This window comes from Eptatretus burgeri, chromosome 13, assembly GCF_056783735.1.
Source record: "Eptatretus burgeri isolate ZD-2024b chromosome 13, Ebu_testis_v1, whole genome shotgun sequence".
Lineage (NCBI taxonomy): Eukaryota > Metazoa > Chordata > Myxini > Myxiniformes > Myxinidae > Eptatretus > Eptatretus burgeri.
This window is the reverse complement of record NC_140973.1, coordinates 60,372,492-60,397,872: the sequence shown is the minus strand read 5'-3', so window position 1 is coordinate 60,397,872 and position 25,381 is coordinate 60,372,492. Positions and strand designations below refer to the sequence as shown.

General features: G+C 44.7%; 1 protein-coding gene across 3 annotated transcripts in view; it reads left to right on the top strand.

The window, feature by feature from the left end:
- Positions 1–7,464: 7,464 nt before the first annotated feature.
- Positions 7,465–25,381, top strand: part of FLT1 (fms related receptor tyrosine kinase 1) — a 139,979-nt gene continuing 122,062 nt past the window's right edge. Inside the window, exons 1-3 of one of the 3 annotated variants that reach the window (XM_085852679.1) lie at positions 7,465–7,664; positions 16,993–17,086; positions 17,701–17,909. In XM_085852679.1, the coding sequence (XP_085708805.1) occupies positions 7,589–7,664; positions 16,993–17,086; positions 17,701–17,909 (379 nt within the window). In that variant the 5' untranslated portion in view covers positions 7,465–7,588. Of the gene's footprint in view, positions 7,665–7,888; positions 7,932–16,589; positions 16,813–16,992; positions 17,087–17,700; positions 17,910–25,381 lie in introns of those variants that run through there. The other 2 variants (XM_085852680.1, XM_085852677.1) reach the window with 2 other exon arrangements.

Below are 25,381 nucleotides of genomic sequence, written 5' to 3'. Positions count from 1 at the left end.
ATATGTAGGGATGGGATGGGAAAAATATTGAGATTTTAACGGTTCACCCTCATCATGAACTATATATATATATATATATATATATATATATATATCTATATATCTATATATATATATATATATCTATATATCTATATATCTATATATCTATATATCTATATATCTATATATCTATATATCTATATATCTATATATCTATATATCTATATATCTATATATCTATATATCTATATATATATATATATATATATATATATATATATATATATATATATATATATATATAGTGTTACAGCTGTGGAAATTTGCAATACACCAAAAAGGTCCTCAGGTTAGATATATCGATAAGTTCATGTGTAGTTAGTCCACACCCGTTGTTTAGAGGGAATATGTGTGATTCATCTGGGCTGTGACGCTTTGAGTTAGCCATTTTTCTTTCTCTATCGTTATTTTGGACCAATAATCCCCCAACAACTCAAACACTGCCACCTTCGCCTCTTTACCTCCACAACTCCATCCTGCAAACATCGCTTCACCGCAATTCCCAAACGACGCCCGCCAACAACCAAACCACCACAGCAAACCCCCTCCACCTTCGCCTTTCTCCTTCCACAACCACCAACCACACCACTTGTCAACACCGAATGTCGTGCTGCCCAGGGCCCATTCAGTGATTCTTGCAGAAGGCGTCGAGCCGCGAGTACAAATGGATGCCTTTACGGGAGAGGAAATCTGATCAGGGGAGGCTCACGCCCCCTTTTCTCCGTCCAATGGGCGAGCGTCGGGCGGTGTGGCCCCGCCCCCAAGAGCGATGCATGTGGACTCCTTTTAGGAGGGAAATCGGATCAGGAGAGGCTCACGCCCCCTTTTTGCCCGACCAAGGGCTAAACGTCGCGTGGCGTGGCCCGCCTCCAAGTGCATTTTGATCCGCGAATCTACATACACGCTCCTCCCCCGGTCTATAAAGACGCGAGCACAAGGCGACTCGCGTGGGCTGTGCTGGCTAGGCTGGTCGAGTGAAGACTGAGGTCGTCGTTGAGGTTGTCGTTGCGGGGGCTAGTCGAGTGAAGACTAAGGTCGTCGTTGAGGTTGTCGTTGCTGGGTCGAGGGACGAGTCGCGGAGTGAAGCAGGGACGTGGAAGAGGGCTCGGGGGCGAGAGTTCGCCGGAGTCGGTGCGGTCCCAAGGCCCCGATAGCGGGATGGAGCGTCCGCCATTCCTCTCTCTCCACCCCGAGCATCAACAATTCCCCCCATCCACGCTGAGATAGCGCCGGTAACCCTGTCCGTTCCCCACCCCAACCGTGGTGTCGACCGACCAACACGTGCCTGCGCAACGCATGCCTAAGGGAGCTCACCGACCATGCCAGGGGCACGTGACGCTGACATTGCGGCTAGCCTGCCATCGTGCCACGAGGGCGCGGGTAAGACCCCTTCGGTCTCGTGGACCTGGCCGCTCACCCAGGTCCCACGTACATTTGGTCCACGGACCTGTCTGCCCCCTTGCCTATGAGGGTGGCTTTTATTTGCTTTTTGTGTAGATGTGTGTGTGGCGCCAGTCTTAAGTAAACCTGAATAAGTGCTTGTACATTGCTTTATGCGGTGGTAACTATTTTGCTTGCTTTTACTGTATGACTGTTGTATGTGCATTTTTGAATGGCTGTGAATACGTGCTTGCCTTGTGTGTGTGTGAAATAAAATTGCTTGTTGAACTGTTTTCCCGTTTCGTTGCGTCCTTTCCTTTGTTTGAAAGTTCCATCTTGCATCACGTAAGGGATTGGTAGTGGGTGTAGACACCCAATAAATAATCTGAACCATCGAGGTTGGCAATAACTCCGCTCGGTTATCCCTGCAGCAAGGAACGAGCCGCTTAAGCGGTTCCAGTCCGGAGTCGACCTGCGGCATGGTATAACTCTTCGGTACGCTACCCGCGTGGGTACTTAGGTATATCGACATTCGGCGATTCGCGCGGGTAGAATGTAGACTGGGTTGTGGTGACGTCAAACCCCACCCGTGGCTAGCTCCTTGGCGGTAGTTCCAAGAGGGTCACGACTGAATTGTCCGTTCCAGTGGGCGACGCGTTGTGATTTCAGTTACGTGGCCGATCCTACGCCGCGGAATTCGTAACAATATATATATATATATATATATATATATATATATATATATATATATATATATATATATATATATATATATATATATATATATATATATATATATATATATATATATATATATATATATTGTTGCGGTATTCGCGCCCGCCGGCGTGCTGACGGCCACGTAACTCGAATCACGGCATGTCGCCCACCGGACGGACAATCCAGTCGTGACCCTCTCGGACTAACGCCGGGAACCAGTCACGGGTGGACCTTTCGGTCTCACCACGATCGAGCCAATCAGCCCCCGCGTGGGATAGGGTTGCTCGCCAAATTCGACCTACCTAAGTACCCACGCGGAGGGTAGACCGGGCGATCGCACCTCGCCGCAGGTCGACTTCGGACACGGGCCACTTAAGCGACCCGTTCCGTACTATCGGGATAACCGAGCGGTGTTATCGTCGACCTCGACGGTTCGATTAATTATCGGGCGTATTCAGCCCACTACCAACCCTTTACGTGAAGCAAGATGAGGATTCAATGAAGGAAATGACGAAGCGAAGCGGGAAACAGTTCGACACAAAGCACATTTATTCGCGACGAACGGAAAGCACACATATTCAATTCCACCAAAAGCACACAAAAAAGAAAAACACAATATTACACAAAAAGCAAATATAAAAGAGAAAACACAATGCAGAGCTAATACCGACTACCGAGCACACGGCAACACTTATACAATTCTACTTCACAGACGGCGCCGACAACACATACCCAAAACCAAGGAAAAGAATACCCTCAAAGATGAGGCGGGCCTGAGGCCGAGACCGGGTCGGGCCTACCCGTCTGGTGATGAGACGCGGAGCGGCGATGGTGCCTCAACTCCGCGGGCCTCGCGGGCAGTGTCTGGTAGGGGGTGGGAAAGGGGCCCCCTTGGTCGCACTATCTCAGCGCGGGGGGAAACAGGAGGGGGTTGCTGATGCTCGGGGTATAGAGGATTTTTATTGCCCCGCGACGAGCGTCTCCACCTCGGCCAGGTCACGCTGTCGGCCTCCCTGGGGTGCAGCTCCCTGCACGACGCGAGCACCCCCTCGTCTGCCCTCGCCGCCTCTCCACAGCTCCGTCCCCTCCGTTCCGACTCCAACGCACACGACGACCAGCTCCTTCTTGCCAACTCCACCGCCCGCGAAGTCTTGACTCTCTGTTCCCTCTCGACTCTCCTACTCACTTACTCTCCTCCTCTCCTACTCTCCTACTCCACTTACTCTCTGGTCTGACGAACACGGTCCTTTTATCAGCCCCGTAGCTTCGCCCTCTCATCTTTGACCCCCCCTCCCTTCGACCTTTCACCTCGCTCCCCATTGGCCCGAGAAAAAGTGGGCGTGAAGGCTTTTTGATCCATAAATTTGCATATATCGATCGCCCTGGGGGCGGGGCCAATTCGCCCCTCGCTCACCGATTGGACGGCAAAAAGTGGGCATGTCGTTTTTGATCCGTTTTTGAAGCACAAAATCCGTGATTTTGTACACGCTGTTCGGCGCGCGCCCTGCACGAGTCCAACACCGGTACCCACAGGCGGCGCAAGAACGGTGGCGATGCGACGGTTGCGAGGTGTGACGTGAAGGTCGTGGCGGTTGTGGTGAAGCGGCGTTGTGGTTGGTGGTTGATGTTGTGGTTGTGGTGGTAATCATGGCGGTTGGTCCAAATTAAAGATAGCAAAAGAAAAACGGCTATCCTGAAGAGTTGCAGCACGCATAAATGACATGTATTCCCACTAGACAACGGGTTTGGGCCTAACTACACATGTACTTACCGAGATACCTCACCTAAGGGACCTGAATGGTGGTTTGCGAATTTGGTAACCACAACACTATATATATATATATATATATATATATATATATATATATATATATATATATATATATATATATATATATATATATATATATATATATATATATATATGTATATATATCTTCTTCTTCTTTCGGCTGCTCCCGTTTGGGGTCGCCACAGCGGATCATCTGTATGATCCGCATCGTGATTTGGCACATGTTTTACGCCGGATGCCCTTCCTGACGCAACCCTGGTCGCCTCTTACGACACAGGGATATGGTACACCTATTTTAACCAGGGTATACACCGGCCCAGTACACTGGTACTCACTTCGCTGACCTCGGAAGGATGACAGGCTGAGTCAACCCCCTGGTGTATTAATTCAGTGGCCCAACGGGGCTTGAACTCAGGACCCTTTGGATCCCAAGCCGCTGCCCTAACCACTGCGCCAACACCAGGCTAATATATATATATATATATATATATATATATATATATATATATATATATATATATATATATATATATATATATATATATATATATATATATATATATATATATATATATATATATATATATATATATATATATATATATATATATATATATATATATATTATATATATTATATATATTATATATATTATATATATATATATAATATATATATATATATGACTGATTTTTTGATCCTCGTGAAGGATCTCTAAGTCTCACTCATGTTCTTCTTTTTCTTCTTGTGGACTTTTTTTTCACAGCCTACAGTTTTCATCGAAACTTCCTGAAACTTGGCACATTTATGTAAAAATACTTTGCGCAGACAGTAACCATCTCCGATTTTGAAAATTCCTCCTAGAAAAAAGTTATGACGTCAAAATATCTCTGCTAATGGAAATCGCCGAAAAAAATTATCTCAAACTCGGCAAGCTTTTTGAATTATGTTTGCGGGAATCGAACAGGGCATTAGCAGAGATGAATTACCACACATATGATACATCACTATGACGTCATATCAATTTTATGACGTCATTCCTATTTTTTGACATTTTTTGTTTCACAACCCAGAGTTTTCATCAGATCTTCGTGAAACTTGTCACGTATATGCAGAAAGCCCACGCGCAGGCAGTAACCATCTCCAATTTTGGAAATTCTTCTTATAAAAAAAAGTTGACGTCATAATATCGCCGCTAATGGAAATCGCCTATGCCATTATCTCTGAAACTCGGCAAGCTGTTTGAATTTTGTTTGCGGGAATCAAGCCAGGCATTGGCACAGATAATTTATCGCAAACCTGAGACATCATAATGACGTCATATTCGTTTTTATGACGTCATCATTAAGAGGACGAGGATCTTCGCTCATTTGAGCTTGTTTTTTTCAAAGACAAATGTACTGTAAACAAATCGAGTTTCACCGTCGTTTGCCTCTGTAAGTCATATTCACCTGCTGTGGTCTATTATTATATTTGAAGATACATGGAGTACGCGAGTGATAAATGCTTTGATAGTAAATAATTATATGAACGTCAGAGGGTCGTGAGAGTCCCACAACGCAAGGTTCTGTGGCTGATTACGTCAAGACATATAGATGACGCAGGGTAGAGGAACTGGCACTCGAGTTTGTCATCGCGTTTCGGGCGGTGTATATCCTCAACGCAATTGTCAGTTTCCCATAAAAATAATAAAAGAAAATCAGCCATGTAACATCCACCAGAGAACTCGTTGTCGGTGGTCATTGAATAACCATTTAATCTCCCGATGGTTTAGTGAACGCACGTGTGGAGATTACCGTGCTCGAAACACCAATCGGATTATATTCACCTGAGGTAAAGCTGTACCTGAAGCATCATTTGATTTTACCTTCGTTTTTAAGCCGATAATAATAAATCTCACGCTTTTACACCTTCATTTCCCACACAATGTACACACACCACACACACATACATTGATTCGTTCCCGCCTCTGCGCAACATCCTCAGCGTTTGAGACCAGACCGACTCCCCGTCGGTTTTGGTCTCATCGAAGATGCATACACAAATCGTTATAAACTCGCACGTGACTCCCAAACAATCGGCTCTGTCGTCATGGAAACGCATTTGAGTTTATAAAACTCTGGAAAGGTGAAATAACTCCGATAAAAATTTAATGCATTTCCTCTTGGCGATACGCATGGTTTCGCCCCTTTCACTCTCGGTACCTCTCTGCACTGCGCTGCGGGTCGAGGGGTCGCGCCTGCCATGAATCCGTTATTGATGAAATTCGCACTGCTTGACACCTTCACGGGTAATCCGTTACAATTAACAACATTTGTTCGAGAAAATCCTTTCATTGGTGAAATGTATTTTCATTCGCGACCCGAAAACAAACGCGCATCGTCGAGAGAGATAGAGATAGAGATAGAGATAGAGATAGAGATAGAGATAGAGATAGATCTTCCAAGCATTGCTGGGGAATTCCGTGCCTTCTTTGAACTGACTTTAATATGAATCACAGTATACAAGTCATTGTATGGTATTGTATTTCGAACCGTCGTATTGTAATTGTGCTTAAAATGGTCGTCGATAAATCATTACCGGGTCCCTTTTTAAAGTTCTTGATCCCACAGCAGGAAGGGAATAATTTATTTATTTTTTTAATCAGAAAGATACACAATTATTGGAATCTTGATGCAGGAGGAGGCCATTCAGCCAATCGTGCCTGCGCCGCATCAACACTAGACCAATTTATCAACAGCATTGACCAATTTTATGGAAAAAAAACCCCAGAAAAAATGCAAAATGTTTTTTTTTGTGTGTGTGTGTGTGCTTGTTTGTTGTTTTGTTTTGCAGTTTTTTCTTTCCGTCATTGGGGGATGGGGTGAGGGTTGGAGTGGGCGAACGCAGTTCTTGGGTGAGAAAAACGCAACATCAACCACAATCCTAGATTGGTCGATTTGTAATTGATCCCCCTAATGAATGCAACCTAAAACACCACCCGCTGGTGAGACCCCCACCGACAGAACCCGTGCACACGCACATAATCACCCATCAATGCTCAAGCCACCTAAAAGTTCTGCCAACATCCCTATACCCCTCTATCTCCAATATGCTTCCAGATACCTGTCTAATTCCAATTCAAACTTATTGACTGTTTCTGCTGCCACGACCTTTCCAGGGAGACCGTTCCATGCATTAACTACTGGGTGAGTGACAGACCCGGCTGCCTTACTACCGTCTTAACTCTCCTCTTCTTCAATCGCAGTAAAGAAACCCCCTCCGATCAAACATGGTTTTCTGTAAATAAATAATTTCATTTCAATCAAAGTACGATCTAATTAATTGCACGTTCGCCACGAGATGTACGGTATTTTACGCCAAATCGCAAAATTCAGAGGCGAACGAGGGAGGGCGTGTCATGTTTTCACGACTCCTCCCTCCACTCGCCCAGTTTCCGCCCCGTGCGCACGTGTCCGATGCGCGCTCTCCGCCTGATTGGCTGCACCCTCATGCATATTAATGATCAACACGAGCTCATCCCTGACGGGCGATCGTGCGTGTATTGTCCCGGTCCCCGTCGGACCGAGCGTTCGCTGTCTTTACCCATCGGGAAGCGAGGGTGGCTGTACTCGAGGTGCGGGGCAACCGGTGCACGGAGCTTGTGAGGCCGCGATGTACGGACTCAGACCGCACCACTTTCCACTTCTTTTCGGCCTGTCGCTCGCCTTCCTGGGATGTCCGAGTGCAGGTGAGTGAGGTGTGCGCGGACGGGTGAAGCGCTGTTTCGCTCCTTGTCTGATGTTCTTCAAATTTACAGGGTGTCTCAATAAAATGTACATGGGTTGAACCCAATATATATATATATATATATATATATATATATATATATATATATATATATACTCATTTTAAACCAGTGAGGACATATGTCGTGATCTCCGGGGACCGTCACAGTGGCTGCAGACCAGGAAGGCTCTTACTTGGATAATGGCGTTAAATCTTATCCTCAACCAAGGTGAAGCTTCAATATTCACTTCTGCCAAAGATATTCGGATATTTAACACCCCCCCCCGGAAGACTGTGTGCTCCACAATGCCGCGCCCCCTCCTCGTGCCCGTTGTAGTCGGATCCGAATCCGTACTCAGTACGCAGTTCTACGTTCGACTTGTGTCATTTTTAAAAGGTCGAGATTTAAATAAATAATACCTTTTGTTCCGAAGTTCGAGCAGAAAGAGGCATCTGAATAATTCCTTAAAATCGTTTCCACACCGTGTTACTACAGACGGCATTCGAACAATACCAAGATGAATATCCTTTCAAAGTTCAGAGAATCTTCAGAACTTCTTCTGCTCATGATACTCAAACCGAGATGTGGAGAGAGGCGACACGACCTGAGGTGCACGAAGCACGCATGATGCGGACGCCACGAGGAGACAAAAGGCGCGGATCGCGAGACGCGCTCTGAGGGCGCGCGCTGAGCGGGAAAGAGCGCGCGAGGCGGCCCCGACCTGCCTTCCCTTCGTGCCGCCGCCCCCGCCGAGCCTTCCAGCTGAGGAACTTGAGCAAGCGGAGATCCGCGGAGCTGCTTTTCTTCATGATTGCGAACTTGGGTTTAACTACGAACTTTAACTTTTCTCACATTTTATACGAGGATTGTTCAAAACGTACTCTGACAGGATGCTTCCATTTCCACAAACAGCGCGGCAATAATCGAATTCCTCATACAGATGTCGTAAAAAAAAAAAAATCAATTCTTACCACAGATTATTATTATTATTATTATTATTATTATTGTTCGTACTAACTTGTTGAGAAATAAAATGAAAAACGGCGTTTCTTGGACTGTTGCGAGTTAACACTGCGCGTTGTTCGGAGAACTTTTTGAACGTCCCTCGTTCATTGTCGGTACTCGACTGCGGTTCTTATCGCGTGCTTGTAAAACGTACGGTTCTTATTCAACCTCTTATTGTACAGGCTGCCCCTGAAAGTCTCCTCAGTCCTCACCCCTCCCCAGTAAAGCATTCGTTCTAAACTCATTCACAATACAGGTTTTATTTAGTATCGTACTTACAATAATTAATCACTCATTGCATCTGAAAACACCACCATTCTCTTAAGTCAGTGTTGCTGCATGCCATGCCACGGCAGGGGGAGGCCAGAGGGGAGGGGGGGAGGGATGCCATGCCACGGCAGGGGGAGGCCTGAGGGGAGGGGGGGAGGGATGCCATGCCACGGCAGGGGGAGGCCAGAGGGGAGGGGGAGGGATGCCATGCCACGGCAGGGGAGGCCAGAGGGGAGGGGGAGGGATGCCATGCCACGGCAGGGGGGGCCAGAGGGGAGGGGGAGGGATGCCTTGCCATGGCAGGGGGAGTCCAGAGGGGAGGGGGAGGGATGCCATGCCACGGCAGGGGAGGCCAGAGGGGAGGGGGAGGGATGCCATGCCACGGCAGGGGTGCCAGAGGGGAGGGGGAGGGATGCCTTGCCACGGCAGGGGAGGCCAGAGGGGAGGGGGAGGGATGCCATGCCACGGCAGGGGGAGGCCAGAGGGGAGGGGGAGGGATGCCATGCCACGGCAGGGGGAGGCCAGAGGGGAGGGGGAGGGATGCCATGCCACGGCAGGGGGAGGCCAGAGGGGGAGGGGGGAGGGATGCCATGCCACGGCAGGGGAGGCCAGAGGGGAGGGGGAGGGATGCCATGCCACGGCAGGGGGAGGCCAGAGGGGAGGGGGGACTGATGCCATGCCACGGCAGGGGGAGGCCAGAGGGGAGGGGGGACTGATGCCATGCCACGGCAGGGGGATGCCATGCCACGGCAGGGGGAGGCCTGAGGGGAGGGGGGAGGGATGCCATGCCACGGCAGGGGGAGGCCGGAGGGGAGGGGGATGCCATGGCACGGCAGGGGGAGGCCAGAGGGAGGGGGATGCCATGCCATGCCATGGGAGGGGAGGGGGGGTGGCGATGCAAGACATTTATCAGGTGTAAAGCGACTTTCTGGCCATGGTGTACAATGCGTGCTTCTTCTTCATTCCAGCATTGTTTCAAAGGGTCGACTCTACTGTGTGAGAATAATAATTATGTGGTGACATGGATTTATTTTCTTCTGATTTTAATTGTTACTGCTTATTGTAAGTATATCACCTCTCACGTCCCCATTTTTAGCTCACCTGCACATTAGTCCGATGAGTTAATGCGATCGAGCACCGTCCGTCCGTAAGTGAGTGAGTGAGTCAGTCCGTTTGTAAGTCACTCTGTCAGTGAGTCAGTGAGTGAGTATGTAATCACCAGTCATTATTGCTTGAACCAAACACACGTTTATAATTGAACTTAGCCACAAGCTTCATCACTCATGATGTACCAACGTTTGTTCATGGCATTAAAAAGAGGGTCTCGGGGGTTCTGTGGGGTTTTGAGCCCCCCCAAAATAGGTATTTGCTCTCATCTGAAACGACACACATAATTTCAATGAAACTTGAGCACAACCTTCATTACCTGTGATCTACCAAAGTTTGTTCAGGGCATAAAAAAAATCAGGGTCGAGAAGGGTCTGTGGGGGAGGGGGGGGGGGAGTTGAGCCTCCCCAAATAGGTATTTGCTCTCTTCTCTGGAACTACACACACAATTTTAATGAAACTTGACCACAACCTTCATCACTCATGTACCATCGTTTGTTCATGGAATAAAAAGCAGGGTCTGGGGGGTGGGGGGTCTGTGGGGGTTTTGACCCCCCTCCAAAATTCATATAGGCTCTCTCCAAAACTACACACAATTTCAATGAAACTTGACGCCAACCTTCACCATCCATGATGTGCCAAAGTTTGGTCACGGAATAAAAAAAAAAAAATCAGGGTCTAAGGGGGTCTGCAGGGGTTTGAGTGACTGTTGCTCCTGATCCAGGTGAGCTTCAGGATGCGCAGTCCTATTTCTTTTTAAGAAATCTGGTGGTTACACTGAAGCAGGGGCGGTCTTAACCATAGGGCAACCCAGGAAATTGCAGAGGGCCCAACCCACCGGGAGAGAGGGGCGATGATCGACTGTTTAGCCAAGAAACGTTCATGGCCTATTTATTGATCAAGATATTACAATCCTTGTATTGCATGGAATTACTGAAAAAATATCTAAACATGCGTAAATCAATCCAAATTTCCTCCGATAACAAAAAATTATATTGTGTGGCTAAACATGCGTGGCTATTGCACACAATCCTGGACGAGTCGCTACTCAGACGCAGGATACCAGCAAGCTGGCACTCATTTTGCCGACCTCAGAAGGATGACAGGCAGAGTCAAACTCCACCTGGTCCTAATTCAACAGCCAAGCAGGATTCAAACTCAGGACCCTCGGATCCCAAGCCCACCACTCTAGCCATTAAGCCAACATCAGGCTTGGATGAAACAAAATGGTTTCCTATCAACCATTGTCCCTCAAACCAAATAAAATTGAAATGAGCTTTGTTCCACTCGCTTCATCAGATGGAATCTTCACATTATCTTCCTCATGTTCCGCAGATAGAGTGTTGTGTTCTAACGCAACAATGGATGGATGAACTAAATTACAAATGGGATGAAGGGCATATCTGGATATCTGTCAAACTTTCAGTATTGCCTGGCACCCCAGCTTACTTTCGAAGCTGTCTCCGAATGTTATTCATGTCCTCTACTTGGTTAGTGTCAGATTTTCTCTATGATTGGAAACAATAAGTTGCTCTTGATGGCGTTCTGTCTTATGATCTCCCTCTTGAGGGTGATATCACACAAGTAAGTGCTTTTAGACCAAATTTGTTCTTGGTCTACAACTCTACATCATTGACCTCTCTACTCCCCTGTATAATCCTCAGTGCGATCTGGAAAAAAGGTCATCGGTCAGCTATATACCTGGAACATGTTTTCAACACAGGAAATATCCCATGCCCTCTTTTCCCCTGCAAGGATCGGCTTTCAAACCCTCCACCCCAACCCCCAATCTACTTCTCTAGACAACCCCTGGAAGAGGTGTCATCCTTGGAGTTTCTAGACCTCACATTCGGTCCCAACCTGTCTTGGGTGGACAACATCGTCAAACTGGCACCTAAGGCACGGGCGATTCCTTGGTATTGTCCACAGAGCTATGTCAATCGTGAGTCACTTGGTGCTCGTTACAGTGTACAAAGCATTCATCTGAAGTATCATGGAGTATGGGTCCTCACTCTGTGCTGGTGCAGATGCTTCTCATCTTTCTCCCTTGGAGGCAACAAATCCAAGACACTCGCTCATCCTTGCATCTTCTCCCAACCTATCCAAGTCCCAAGTATTCTTACAGAATCCTATACCGATATCCCATCAACTCCCTGGATCTGTTGTTTTGTGGTTCTTCTTCCAGTTCTTCAAGAATGCTGCTCATCATCACCTCATGCTTTATGACATACCTACCCCTGCTCTCTTCAACTCACTGACACCCTTGCAGCTCCTTTGTTTTGTGCCCCTAATCCAATCTTGTGCAATGTCTTTCTTTGTCTTCCCATTCCCCTTTGATTCTCTGTCTGTGAACCTGTTGCTCCCATTCATGTAGCTCCCCCATGAACCTACATTTCTGTATACCAAGTAAATTGGGGATTTTTTGTTTGTTTGTTTTTGTGGTCCACATGTGGCACATTTGTGAACAGGTCGCGTATCAGGTAAAGCTGATACAAACACAACTAGAGAGTTCATAGAATACCTTATCCCATGCAGTCTTGAGAAAAAGGACTTGGGAAGGGTCTTTTCAACTCTTGCTTTGCATTTCCGAGTACTATCTGCATTGTACAAACTGAGTACAAATTTTGTTTGTTAACTTTGAATAACAGGCACAATGGCAACCACACAAAGCCAATGGGTAAACAGAACAGTCCAGAGCTGAACCTTCTGGCAACTCTTCTCGGAGAAGCTGACGGTTTTGAAACGATTTTTGAGAAAAAGATGCCCTAAACAAACAGATCTTTTGGACGAAGTCAGCTCGAGCACTGCATCACTGGGCGCCGCCATGTTTGTCTGAATGTCACTGTTACTTCATCATCAGACACAAGGGAAATTTTATTGGTCGAGACGGCATAAAAGACAGACTAGCACTGTTAAACTGAAGGTTTGTGGAAGAACAAAAAGGCGATTAGTGTTCAAATATAAAATTTGATTGAAATAAAATAAGTTTTAAAGGCTGTATAAAAAACCCATTGAATTGGAAGTTTATCTCTGTTGATGCAGCATCTTTTACACCACCTTATTCAGCACATTACATTAGTCATTCGTGCATGTTGTTTGTGTCCTTTATGATGTCCCTAAAACAGTAAGTTTGTTGGAACAATTTTAAATTTTGTTTGACTGCCAGGCAGGCAGACAAAGTTAAAAAAAATAAAAAAAATTACCTCACCAACACTCTTCCCTAAACATACGTGCTTGGGACAAGATTCTGTACAATTTGTGCGGGATAACAAGTAGACTCTTGGTAATAATCAAATATGTAAGCACAAGTAGAAAGCTATGGTAGACAACACACCAGAAGTACGTATGATGAAAAAAAAAAAAACTGCGGATATGAATTATTGTTTCAAGCTCTTGCTTTGCGTTTCCGAGTACTATCTACATTGTACAAACTGAGTACAAGCTTTGTTTGTTAACTTTGAATAACAGGCACAATGGCAACCACACAAAGCCAATGGGTAAACAGAACAGCACCACCTGTGGTAGCTATCTGGCTGTTTAAGATTGCCTCCATTGACTGAATACAGGACAAAGCGGAATTGGGGAAATCCTTTTGAGGAAATTTTGAGGTCTGCCGACTAAAGGCTCCTAAAAATTATTGGCAATCGAAGGATATGATGCATCTTAGAAGCCTATTGCACTCCCGATTGGCTCGGCAATGTTGTCAGATATTTTATGGCATCTGCGTGATGAGGCACTTTGTGCCCCCATACCCCTCCTGGAAAAAGGCAGGGGGCAATTGTCTTCTCCACTCTCCTCCATTCCGACATACCAGGCTGTTAATTTCACACATGTATGTGGGCACGGATTCTGTGCAGAATCTGCCTGATGGGCTCGCCCAGGCCCCTGCCTAGCCCTGCACCATCCATTGACACTAAGACACTGACCCCTTGTATGCGAGTCCGACTTGGCCAGGACATAATTTGTGCACATCCCGGGACACCAGTAAATCAATTTTCTGGACAATCCAGGGAAACTCAGGCAGGATGTTTGGCAAGTATGTTGTCATTAAGCAATGCATTATTGGACCGGCAATAGATTACAAAAAATTGTATCCGCTGGTTGCCTCGGTGTAGCTGAACTGTTGATGGCCACTGCACATTTAGGGTAGGAATTTAGAATTTAGCCAGGTTGGCAGCACACAATGGCCTACTCGTTGCGAAATACACAGGCAGGTGTTCTTGAACATCCACCAGTGAATACAGGCAGATGGGTCCCCATCTCAACATCTATTCTAGGGATGGCATAGTGCACACACCAACTCCTTGATGCAACACCCTGCAAGCTTGCGAAGTGCCGATGTGATGCAGGTGTGGTGTTTGGACAGCGAAAAGGGAACGTTTATCGAGATCAGACAGAGTGAGTCTTGTGTTGTGTGAGATTTGGTGTTATGAGGAAATCAGCTTCATTGTGTCACTCTAAAGTGAAATGGAAATATACCATGCAATGGGCTCCTCTTCAGCACACATGGTGCATCAATGACTGATCCTGATAAGGTGTTACCCAAGAGGAAAGGCAAATGGTGCTATTTAACGTGATGCAGCATTAACGAGAAATGTGGATTCGCTGGTTCTTGTCAGGAAGTTCACATTTGGGATGAAATGCTCTCATGATTTCTTTCCCTGGGGTAAAGACGGAATATCAGAGCTGTGTCCATCGGACAACCATTGATGTTAATGTGCTTGATAAATCGGACTCGACAAAGCACTTTTAAGGTTTTAAAATGTGGTTTTCAATTTTTGTTGTTTCTTATAACATGAGGATTAAGTTGCTTTATTCACTCACTGCAGAGTGGTTGATGTCTGACAAATTGAAGAAGTTTGAATCCATTGCAGTGAGGGTGACTAGCTCTCATGAGAAAAACAGGAACACTTAGGCAGAAGTCAAGGGGGCCACCGTAGGCCCCTTCGCGAGGTGAAGCGGCAGCACCCCTTGTGGGAATCAAAGGTGCAAAGTCCCTGAAGCAATGAGGTTTTAAGTATTTAAACCAGCGATGAGATTTCTAATTTTTAAAATATGTCTGAGCCAGCTTCTACAACACGTAAAGGTCACATTGTGTCATGATGATTGGCATCACGACCGAAATAAACCAAAATACTGAATATCGGACAAATGGCGTTCTGGGATGGTATGAAACCAGTCGCTCAACACTTAGGTGTAAAACTGGATGATCCCGTAACGTGTAGGACGGCTGCTCACAGTCATCACAGTTCCAGAATCATTAGCATGACATGTTAAAGGGAAAATGGGTGTTGTGGCGAAAGTGTGATATGAGCACGGTTGTCCAAGCGGCTTTTAGCATTTTCATGCACAAAAAGTATATAACGCAATGGACAATGAGTTTTCAAACACAAAGATTCGGCACTGCAAACTTCACGAAGGCCAAACCAGGGGTGTGCATGAGTGATGAAGGAGGGGTAGGCCCAGGAACCTTGGGTTTTACTTCTAAAAACCCCATTAGGGACATTCTAATCCAGGAGATTCATGTTAGGCTGCAGTAGCCAACATTATTTGGGCCAATAATTCCTTCCTCGCGTGATCTGCTTGGCTAGATTTCTGGGATGCCGGATCACAGGCCTTGCCGCTACACTTGACAGTGCAAATGCCGAAGTTATTGAGTGGTGAAGTGCTCCACAGGTGGTTATTTTCGCAAAAGGTTCATTCTCTCTTATTGTTGTAATTGGATCCCACTGACATTAACTTTGCGGTTTGTGTTTGATCTTGACAAAGCACTTAATTTTGTGGCTTCCACAACGCAATTGAATTCCATTTGGCTCCTACATCACGCACGGAAAGAGCGCAGGATATGGGTGATGGGCCGTCCTGTGCAAGGCCGAGTGCCCCTCGCATGTGGGATCTTGAACTTGTCATGACAATCCATGTAGAGTGTGGGTGAAACCATGACGTTATTAAATAACAATTTGTAATTATCAGAATTGCAAAGAGCGAGTCATATTGGTCATTTGATGTACCAGCAGCGGTTTTCAGTAAAGGCATATATTAACCTTCACATTGCTAAACTTGATAGTTTCTACTGAATTCAATTGGCCAACTTAGTATTCAATTCAGGGGGCTTGAGGGGGTTTCATTTGGTCTGTTTTCTGCAATGCTGTTGTAATCCCAGGTTCATATGTAAAATAATCCTTGTTTTCTCTCTCATCCCATTATGCTGTCTACTTCATGATGTTTACTTCATGATGGTTAGAAGTTTTTTTTTTAATGCTTGATGATTGTTTAAACATCGTGCGACACGTCTAATTGGCATTTATCTCATTTTGAGTAACATTTTTGAAGGTAGCATCCCTGTTGACGTGAACTTTATTGATCTGGTCTTGCGTCAGGAATAACTACCAGTGAACCTGAAAATTTACAAGCATTAGCAGTTGAAACAAGCCAAATACTTTACAAATCCTCCCCAAAACAATGGGATATCGAAGTGGTGTAGTAAAAGAGGGCCTTTCAATAGCCTGTCAAACACACATGGTGTTTCCTTTGCAGAATGTGATTAAAAATAGCTCCAGGTGGTGCAGGCCTTGCCAGAACTTCAATCTATTGTTATCACCAGGCACCACCGTTTTGTGCCACATTATACAAATACAATCCCAGCTCAAATGCTGCACTCACTTCCTGCCTTTGCAGGTGTCTCTGGCGGCGGTTTTTGGGTCTATTAACGATGTCAACCTCAGAGGTGTGTTCAGAAAACCTTTGGGATCCCTTAGAGGACCATTCGGTAGACCTTGCATTTATGGTGCCAGCTCACATCTGGACGGGTGGCTTGTGCTCATATTTGTAGCCAGGATGTGTCTCTGCATCTTTTATTTTTTTAATTATTTTGCTTTGTTTATTTATTTATTCTCTCCCTTTGCAGCTTGGTCCAAGCGGTCCCGGTCAAGGCCCATCATCCTTGGAGTGACGAATGATCGTGTTATCGATGTAAATGACCAGCTTGAACTGACGTGCATGTAAGGCTTCATTTGAAAACAAATTTTTGGTTCATGCAGTTTCCCACATAGCTCAGTTTATATGTTTTGCTAACATTGTTATTTTGTTTGTTCAATTTTTGTTTAAGAATTTGCAGGAACTCTCAAATTGTTCAATTTCCAGCATCTGCAACAGAAGAAAATGCGGTATTTGAGAAGAATCCTCGCAAGGATAACAAATCCTTATCATGTGACTTGCTTGAGGGTTGACGACGGCTGATATCAAAGCTTTTCAAAATTCCTTTCAATGTGATTAATCTTATTTGTATCTTTGTTTGTAAAGAGGAGTTTGTGTCAAACCAAAGAGTTTGTAAAGCTGTAACTGTTGAACCATGTTTTTTAATCTGGGTTATTAATTCCTGACATCAGAGCATATAGGCGATGACGATGCATTGTCTTTGGATGACGTCATAGTTAACAAACGGGTCACTGTTGCTTCATTCATTGATCTGCATGAATTTGGATTCAAAACAAAGGTGTTCCTGTGATAATTTCTCTGGAAGAGGAATGTACTAGCAATTCATAAACATTGAATTGACATATGATACGATGGTGCGATTGTTTTGAATGTTTTCTCGTTACCTTTGTGCTTTCAGTGGAAATGACACACTGAGCTGGGATGTCCCAAAAGCAGCTCAAGGTCAAGTCACCAAGAGCCAGTGCAAGGACAACAAACTGCCCATTTGTTTGAAACTGCATTTGCCTTCAAGCTTCGCCAATCAAACTGGTCACTACTCATGTCATTACGCAAAGCATGGTGGAAGCAGACAAAGTGCAGCCACGAGCATCTACGTCTTCATTAGAGGTGAGGTCATATTTTAATCTCTTCCTTTTATTTTTCTTTTTTGTTCAACACTCCAGAGCTGAGGAAACTGTATATTAATGAGTTTACCATATTTTCCAGTGTATAAGCCGCATTTTTTTTTTATCGGTGAAAGAAGGTAAAAGTTGGGGATGTTGTTAACACATGGGTCGAGGAAAAAAAATCAGTCTTGAAAATGATCAATGCTGAATTTCAATTGTATTCCAAATGAACACTTTTTTTTTTAATTGCAGTTGGAACTGCTGTTAAGCTTAATTCCATCATTTAAATTTTGAAAATTGGTTCAGGTTAAGAGTTTGTAGAGCATTTTAATAACCGTGTACTGAAATGAAATAGTGATACCTGGAGACACCCGGACTTTAGATGTGTGCCGTATATATAGAGCCTCGCGGCTCTGAAAACGCCATTAAACACAAAAGAAGAATACCTGGTCTCACATCAAAAGAGGAATTATTCACATTCACTAGAGTCTAATAACGGAGTACCCACCTCAAATAAGCTTGCACACAAACTTACGTGCATCCGACCACAGGCTGGGGGCGGTCACATGATCCTCAAGAAGGGCCGCTCTGTGCTTCGCGAGGACCACCATCACAGTGAATGGGGAGCACAATGTGACGATCAACACTTCTGGTCATGAGATGGACTGATTCACCTTCATGCTCGCCTGCACCACAGACGGTGGCATGTTTCCCCGTATGTCATGTTCCAGAGGAAGACTGCCCAAAGACAAGTTTCCAGCTGGCGTCATTGTTCATGTGAAGTGGAAGGGGTGGATAGATGAGGGACTGGTCCAGGACTGGGAGCACACGTTTGCTGTCTGGAGTAGTTGGCCAGATGGATCGTCAAGGTGTGGGAGGAAATGCAGTCGGATATCATCAAGTAAGCATTTCTGAAATACTGCATCTCCAACAACATGGATGGCACAGAGGACGACGTCATTTGGGAGGAGGAGGCTGCAAATGATGGTGACGGCAACATGGACAGCGATGGGGACTTGCTCTACCCTGATTTGGACAAGGAGTTATGTGCCGTCTTTGACAAGGAAAGCATTGATGAGGATTTCCTCGGGTTAAGCTGAAAAGCTTCCATCCATCCATTGGGACCAAACTTTGTGCAGAGTGTTGGTTCTGCCTCAGCAGTCTCCTTGGCTATTGGGTACAATCCTGGATGGGTCGCCACTCCGACACAGGATACCAGCAAGCTGGCACTCATTTTGCCACCCTCTGAAGGATGACATGCAGTCAACCCCACCTGAAAAGCTTCATCAAACCCAAACGGCCTTTTTCAAGGCCACAAATCCACAAGAAATATGAATGATACCAGTATGAATCCCTTTTCTTCCTTTTTCTAGCAACAAAAAAAATCCTCTTCATCGTGTTAAAAAATAAGAAAGAAAAACAAAAACTTATAGGTATCCTCTCCTCTCTCTTCAACTTCTTGAAAATGTCAATAAGACTGTTAGACGGAATTAAGTAGACACGGGAGTAAGAATGTTGATACCTCTGTCACTTCTTCTTGAATATGGCAGCTTTGCTGCCGGGGTAGCTATCATTTCTTGGAAGCACGACTGTGTCGCTGATGCAGTGCTCCTCTACCAGGACACACTGGTACTCATTTCCCTGACCTCGGAAGGATGACAGGCTGAGTCAACCCCCTGGTGTATTAATTCAGCGGCCAACGGGGCTTGAACTCAGGACCCTAGGATCCCAAGCCGCCACCCTAATCACTAAGCCAACACCAAGCTGTACCTCTGTCACTTTGTTGCCTACAATGTTAATGTACAAGCGTATTTAGATCAAGATCAGAAAATAAAATGATCAATATATTAATTTTTTTGAGGGTGAAAAACATGGATGCGGTTAACACACGGCCGTGGTTTGTACACCAGAAAATACGGGTTGAAATCAGTTCATCAGAGATCATGTGGATATAATGTCATGTTTGAATAAAATTTGGCTACGAGGGTCATTGGCCAGGTTTTGGTTTTGGTCAATTGGACCATAGAAGTGAAAGCCATTTGTAGAATGAGTTGTGAATTTTTATTATTTTTTTTTGTTTGGGGGGGGGGGGTGTGGTCGTTTCCTTTCCAACAAAATTCCTATTTTGTTACATTGTGGTTAATATCTAACAAGGAGGAGGGAGAGATGTAGAGGGTGAGGGTAGGGGCAGGGGGAGGTAGAGGGAGGGGAGTTGTTGATTAATAAAACTACAGTATTTTTACGTATTGTTTTCCCACCATGATTTTTATCCTTTAACTGAAGAATCTTTATTTTTTTTTACTCTTGTGATAGACCACTGACTTGCTCATCAACCATTGTACCTGGAGAGCCTTGACATAATGGAGTGGATCGTGTTTGGTAAATTTTTATTTTTGTTTTGTATAAACAGGAAAATGAAATAAATAAATAAAACAAGTCTGAAGATGACGATGGTTCACGAGCGGTATTTGACGATGTAGATTGTTTCAGAAGTCAAGGATGAGGCAATGTGATAATTTTTGACCAAGTTATAAAAACGATCATGATGTGGTACGAGTGACAGGTTATCAGCTGCAAAATGTCGAAAACCCGGTTTCGTTCAACAACTTTCAAAATTTGACCTTTGCATAACCTTTAAAGGTCACAAAACAATGTTGTGGACATTAAAATAAGGAAACAGGATACGTGCTATACCTTATTGGAGTTAGTTCGTCGAAGAAGGTCGAAAACCCGGTTCGATTCCCACAACTTTGAAAATTTGACCTTTGTGAACTTTAAAGGTCAAAGGTCAAGGATTATGACCTTTGGTGCAAAACTTCCTCTGGAACATTCCAGGAACAATATAACATCATATCGGCCATATGGCATTTCGCACTCCTCGGATTATCCATACTTTGATGAAATCAGCGTAAAAACAAAGTTGAAGGGGGCGCCACGGGCAAGGTGTTCGAAATAGAGCAAAATGGTTCCAAGACTTTAGGTGGGGAATGACCTCAAGATTATGCATAAAAAAAAATTGTCATCCAAGCTCTCAAAGTTTGGGCGGTCATATGATTTTTATGTCAAAGTTCGCAATTTTCTAAATGCGCTGTCACACCTTGACGATTTAGCCAGCAATGGCAACGTATAAAAATGTATGTAAAACGTTGGCGTACGCTGAAATTTTGATGTTTTTTTTTTGTTTTTTAAAGTTTTGGTCGTATTCGTAACATGTTGGTCGTATGCATAACATATTAGTAACGGGCACAGAATGTTTCGTTGTCTTATAGATAACTTATACCAACGAATGCTTAGCCTGTTGTCGGCGTTCACAACCTATGCCCAACGATAGTTTAACTTAGGCATAGCGCGCTGCACGTATCGCCGACGAACTCGTGGCATTGCCTGTTAAAAACCTGCTGCACGCCGATTTAAATCATAAACGCCTGAAAATTGAAAGTGTCAACATTGCAGTTACACCTTGACGATTTAGCCAGCGTATGCCGACCTATGAAAACTTTGCCGAACCAAGCTGGCACACTTCGAATACGTTATGGGTAAGTTGTGTATACGTTAAGAGCACGCTGAAAAACGATGAAGTGCGCTGTCATAGTTCGTGGTACCTCTCGTACGTCGTGAAAATTTTACGACGTACTCGCTGTATGGCTCACATGTTCCGCTACACTGGGAATAAGTTGTAGGCACGATATGCGATCGTTGACACACGTCGACACAAGTTCCTTATAAGTTGCTCATAAGTCGAAACACGTCGAGGTAATGTTTAGCATACCCGAAACTTATTTTCACCATCAAGGCACATTTTATTTTTTTTCTCCTTGGCTCCGTGAAGGCACGTGACGAAATATCTGAAGTTGTTTTTTTTTTTTTAAGTCTATCACAAATTTGAAAATATATTCGGACATTTGCTTTTAAGTTTCGACGTTGACGTGACAATATCCTCAAACAGAAAATATTCACAGAGGAGGAACTAAGAATAAGACGAGCAAACTGAAGAGGCAATCGGATGTGATGTAACGGGATGAAATATCGGAAGTTATTGTTGTTGTTTTTTTTTTAAAACGCTGCCAATACGCTATTATACCGGAGCTGTAAATTAGAAACACGTTCAGTAAGTTCTGTGGTCGTCCGGTAGACGTCAATTAAATACGTCAATATGCGTTGGAGGTATGTTACACATAGGTTCAAAGCACGTTACTCATAGGTTAGAAATAAGTTTTGGGTACGCTAAGCATTACCTCGACGTGTTTCGACTTATGAGTAACTTACAAGTAATGTGCCTCGACGTGTGTCAACGATCATGTAACGTGCCTACAACACGTTACTCGTAGGTTATAAATAAGTTTCGGGTACGCTAATCATTACCCTGACGTGTTTCGACTTATGAGTAACTTACAAGTAACGTGTGTCAACGATCGCATAACATGCCTACAACTTATGGCCAGCATTGCGGAACGTGTGAGTCATACGCTGGCATACGTCGTAAAATTTCAAGCATGCTAAAATTTGAGGACAACCGCAAAGTACAACGATGAAAGCCAGCGTACTACGACGTATGGCAGTGTTTTTCAGCGTGCTCTTAACGTATACAAAACTTACCCATAACATATTCGACGTGTGCCAGCGTTTTAGACAAATTTTTCATGTCGGCATACGCTGGCTAAATCGTCAAGGTGTGACAGCGCCTTAAGTTTGTGACCTTGACCTTGGGACGAAAATGAAAAATCGAGCTCCGTGGGGCTATGCAGGTGCCATTGGGTTAATCAAATACTGAAATCCCTGCCAGATTAGACAAACCCCCTAGGAGAAGATGCAAATTGAAATCGGCTACCCCCTAAAAACACGTTTTTTGGGCGTGGCTCTGCCCATAATGGGTGCACTATTATACCCATTCTCAGGAAAACAACTAGATCATGATATAAACCTCCCACCAAAATTTTATCAGGATCGGATCAAAACCCACGGAGCTATGCTCGGGACAGACAGACAGACAAGCCGGTAGGCGGACATGGGTAGTCGCCTACCCAATAGAACCTGACACGATGGGCCCGTTCGATGTGGGAATGACCTGAGGATTAAGCACAAGAAAATTCATGATTCCAGCTTCAAGGGTTAATGCTGCCGATTGTTTTTTCATTAAAATACCCCCACATTTCGCGGTTTTTCGGCCGTTGCTAGGCAACGGAGGGGTCCATAGCAACGGTTCTTTGTCACACATAACTAGGACATACCATGAACCTACCATACCAGTTTCATGTATATCTGACTCATAGGCTCTGAGATATAACGAACTTCGTTTTTTTTTTTTTTAATTGTTTTTGACCAGCGTTCATTCAAAGTCTGTCTTCTCCAACGGTTTTCATAGGATCCGGCTGGAAAATTTTGACAATATAGCTGAATGTACTGCCCACAGTCGCTCGTTGCCCGATTTTTGATTTTCGAATTTTTTTTTTTTAATGATTTTTCTAAAATTTCAAAGTCCTGTTGCTCGGCAACGGTGGTGTCCATAGCAACGGTTCTCATTTGCACACAACTCAGTCATGGTATGAACCTACCAACCAAGTTTCATCGAAATCGCCATTGTATTAACTGAAATCGCCATTTTAAATACTGATAATAAGGGTAGAACAAATCTCAAAAAAACAATTTTTTTAATTTTTTTTTTTTCGACTAGATCGACGACCCAACACATACACACCAATAACGTATATAGTGGTCACTTATTTTTTTCGTGAAATATTTATTTTCGTGAACCAACATATGTACAGTATATATATATATATATATATATATATATATATATATATATATATATATATATATATATATATATATATATATATAAATGAGAGACAGTCAATAAGTAACCTTAAAATGGCGATATAAATTTGAGAATGTAATGTGGGTAGTTGTAGACGACGTATGTTATATCTATAGGCAAGAGTGGTGTTTTGCCTGTTTTAGATCTGGCAACATTGAGCATATGGCATCAGTAGAGCAGTTCGAAGACCGGCTCCCTTCGAAGTATGCACCAGGGAGGAGCAATCTTCTGTTATCCGTTTCTTGGGAAGTGAGGGTGTGAATCCCAAGGAAATCCATCGCAGAATGAAAATGCAATGTGGTAACTCATGTTTATCGCTGCGGCATGGTATCACTGGGACAGGAAGTTTAAAAGTGGAGTGTCGAGTGTGGCAGACGCTGCTTGATCGGGCCGGCCTCACGCAGCTGACACACCAGAAATGGTTGCAGGAGTTGAGCGCGTGCTAAGGGAAAAACCGTCATATTACGCTGGATGAAGTGGTCTCCGAATTGAACATTACCATGGTTCAGCACAACATGCTGGTGTTCCACAAAGTGTCTGCAAGGTGGGTGCTGAGACAGGTCAGGTCAGGTATGGGAGCATGCACCAGAGCAGCGTGTCACTGCGTCCACCTTCCGCCGGTACTCCAGGGGCCTCCGATTGACCATCCTCCAGGCAGATGCCCAGCCCATCCCCATCTCCTTGAGATGCCGATCGACCTGCTGAAACCACGAGGCACGTGGTTGGCCCATTGGCTTCCTCCACTCACGAGCTTCCCTTGCTGAGAGAATCTGGTGAGCAGGGTCAGCATCAGGAAAATGAGAATGTGATGCTCAAGGACGACGCAGGTAAGAAATCTCATTTGAGTCTCTTTTAGCAACCACTCGTTGAACACAAAGTCCGACCAGCGATAGCCACGGATTCTCCAAAGATACCTGGTATCGAAGGAATTAAGTCTCCGTCTCAGATCCCTGGTCAGAGTCAAAGTCTCACATCTGTAGAGCAACACTGGAAGCACCAAGCACCTGAAGACTCGGACTTTGGTCCTCCTGCACAGGTACCGACAGCGCCACACCCCATGATCCAGTGAATCCATGATTCCCCAGGTCCGACCCAGATGTTTATTGACCTCTGGCTCACAGCCAGTAGATACATGAATATCACTGCCAAGGAAAGTGAATCTCACCGTGACCTCAACATCCTCACCACAAACAGGTACAGACAAGATAGAAGCATCCAAGATGTCATTGAAAGCCTGGATCTTAGTTTTGACCCAGGAAACCTTTGATCCCAGTGGCTCCGACTCCTCATTTAGCACCTCGAGTGCCCCCAAAAGGACATCTAGAGTCTCTACAAGGATGGCTGCATCATCTGCGAAATCAAGGTCAGAGATCTTGATATTCCCAAACGATGCACCACAGCTTGATCTCTCTGCCATCCTTTCCAGAATCCAGTCCAAACAAGTGCTGAAAAGTGTGGGGGCCAGTATACACCTATGACAAACTCCAGTAACAACTAGAAATTCATCGGAGGTGGTATTACCACATCTCTCAGTACTCTCAGTACCAGAATATAGTTCAGATGTCAGATTGATAAGTTTTGGTGGCACCCCACGAAGACAAAGAATCCTCCAGAGGGCATCCCGATTCGCTGAATTGAATGCTTTGCAGAGATCA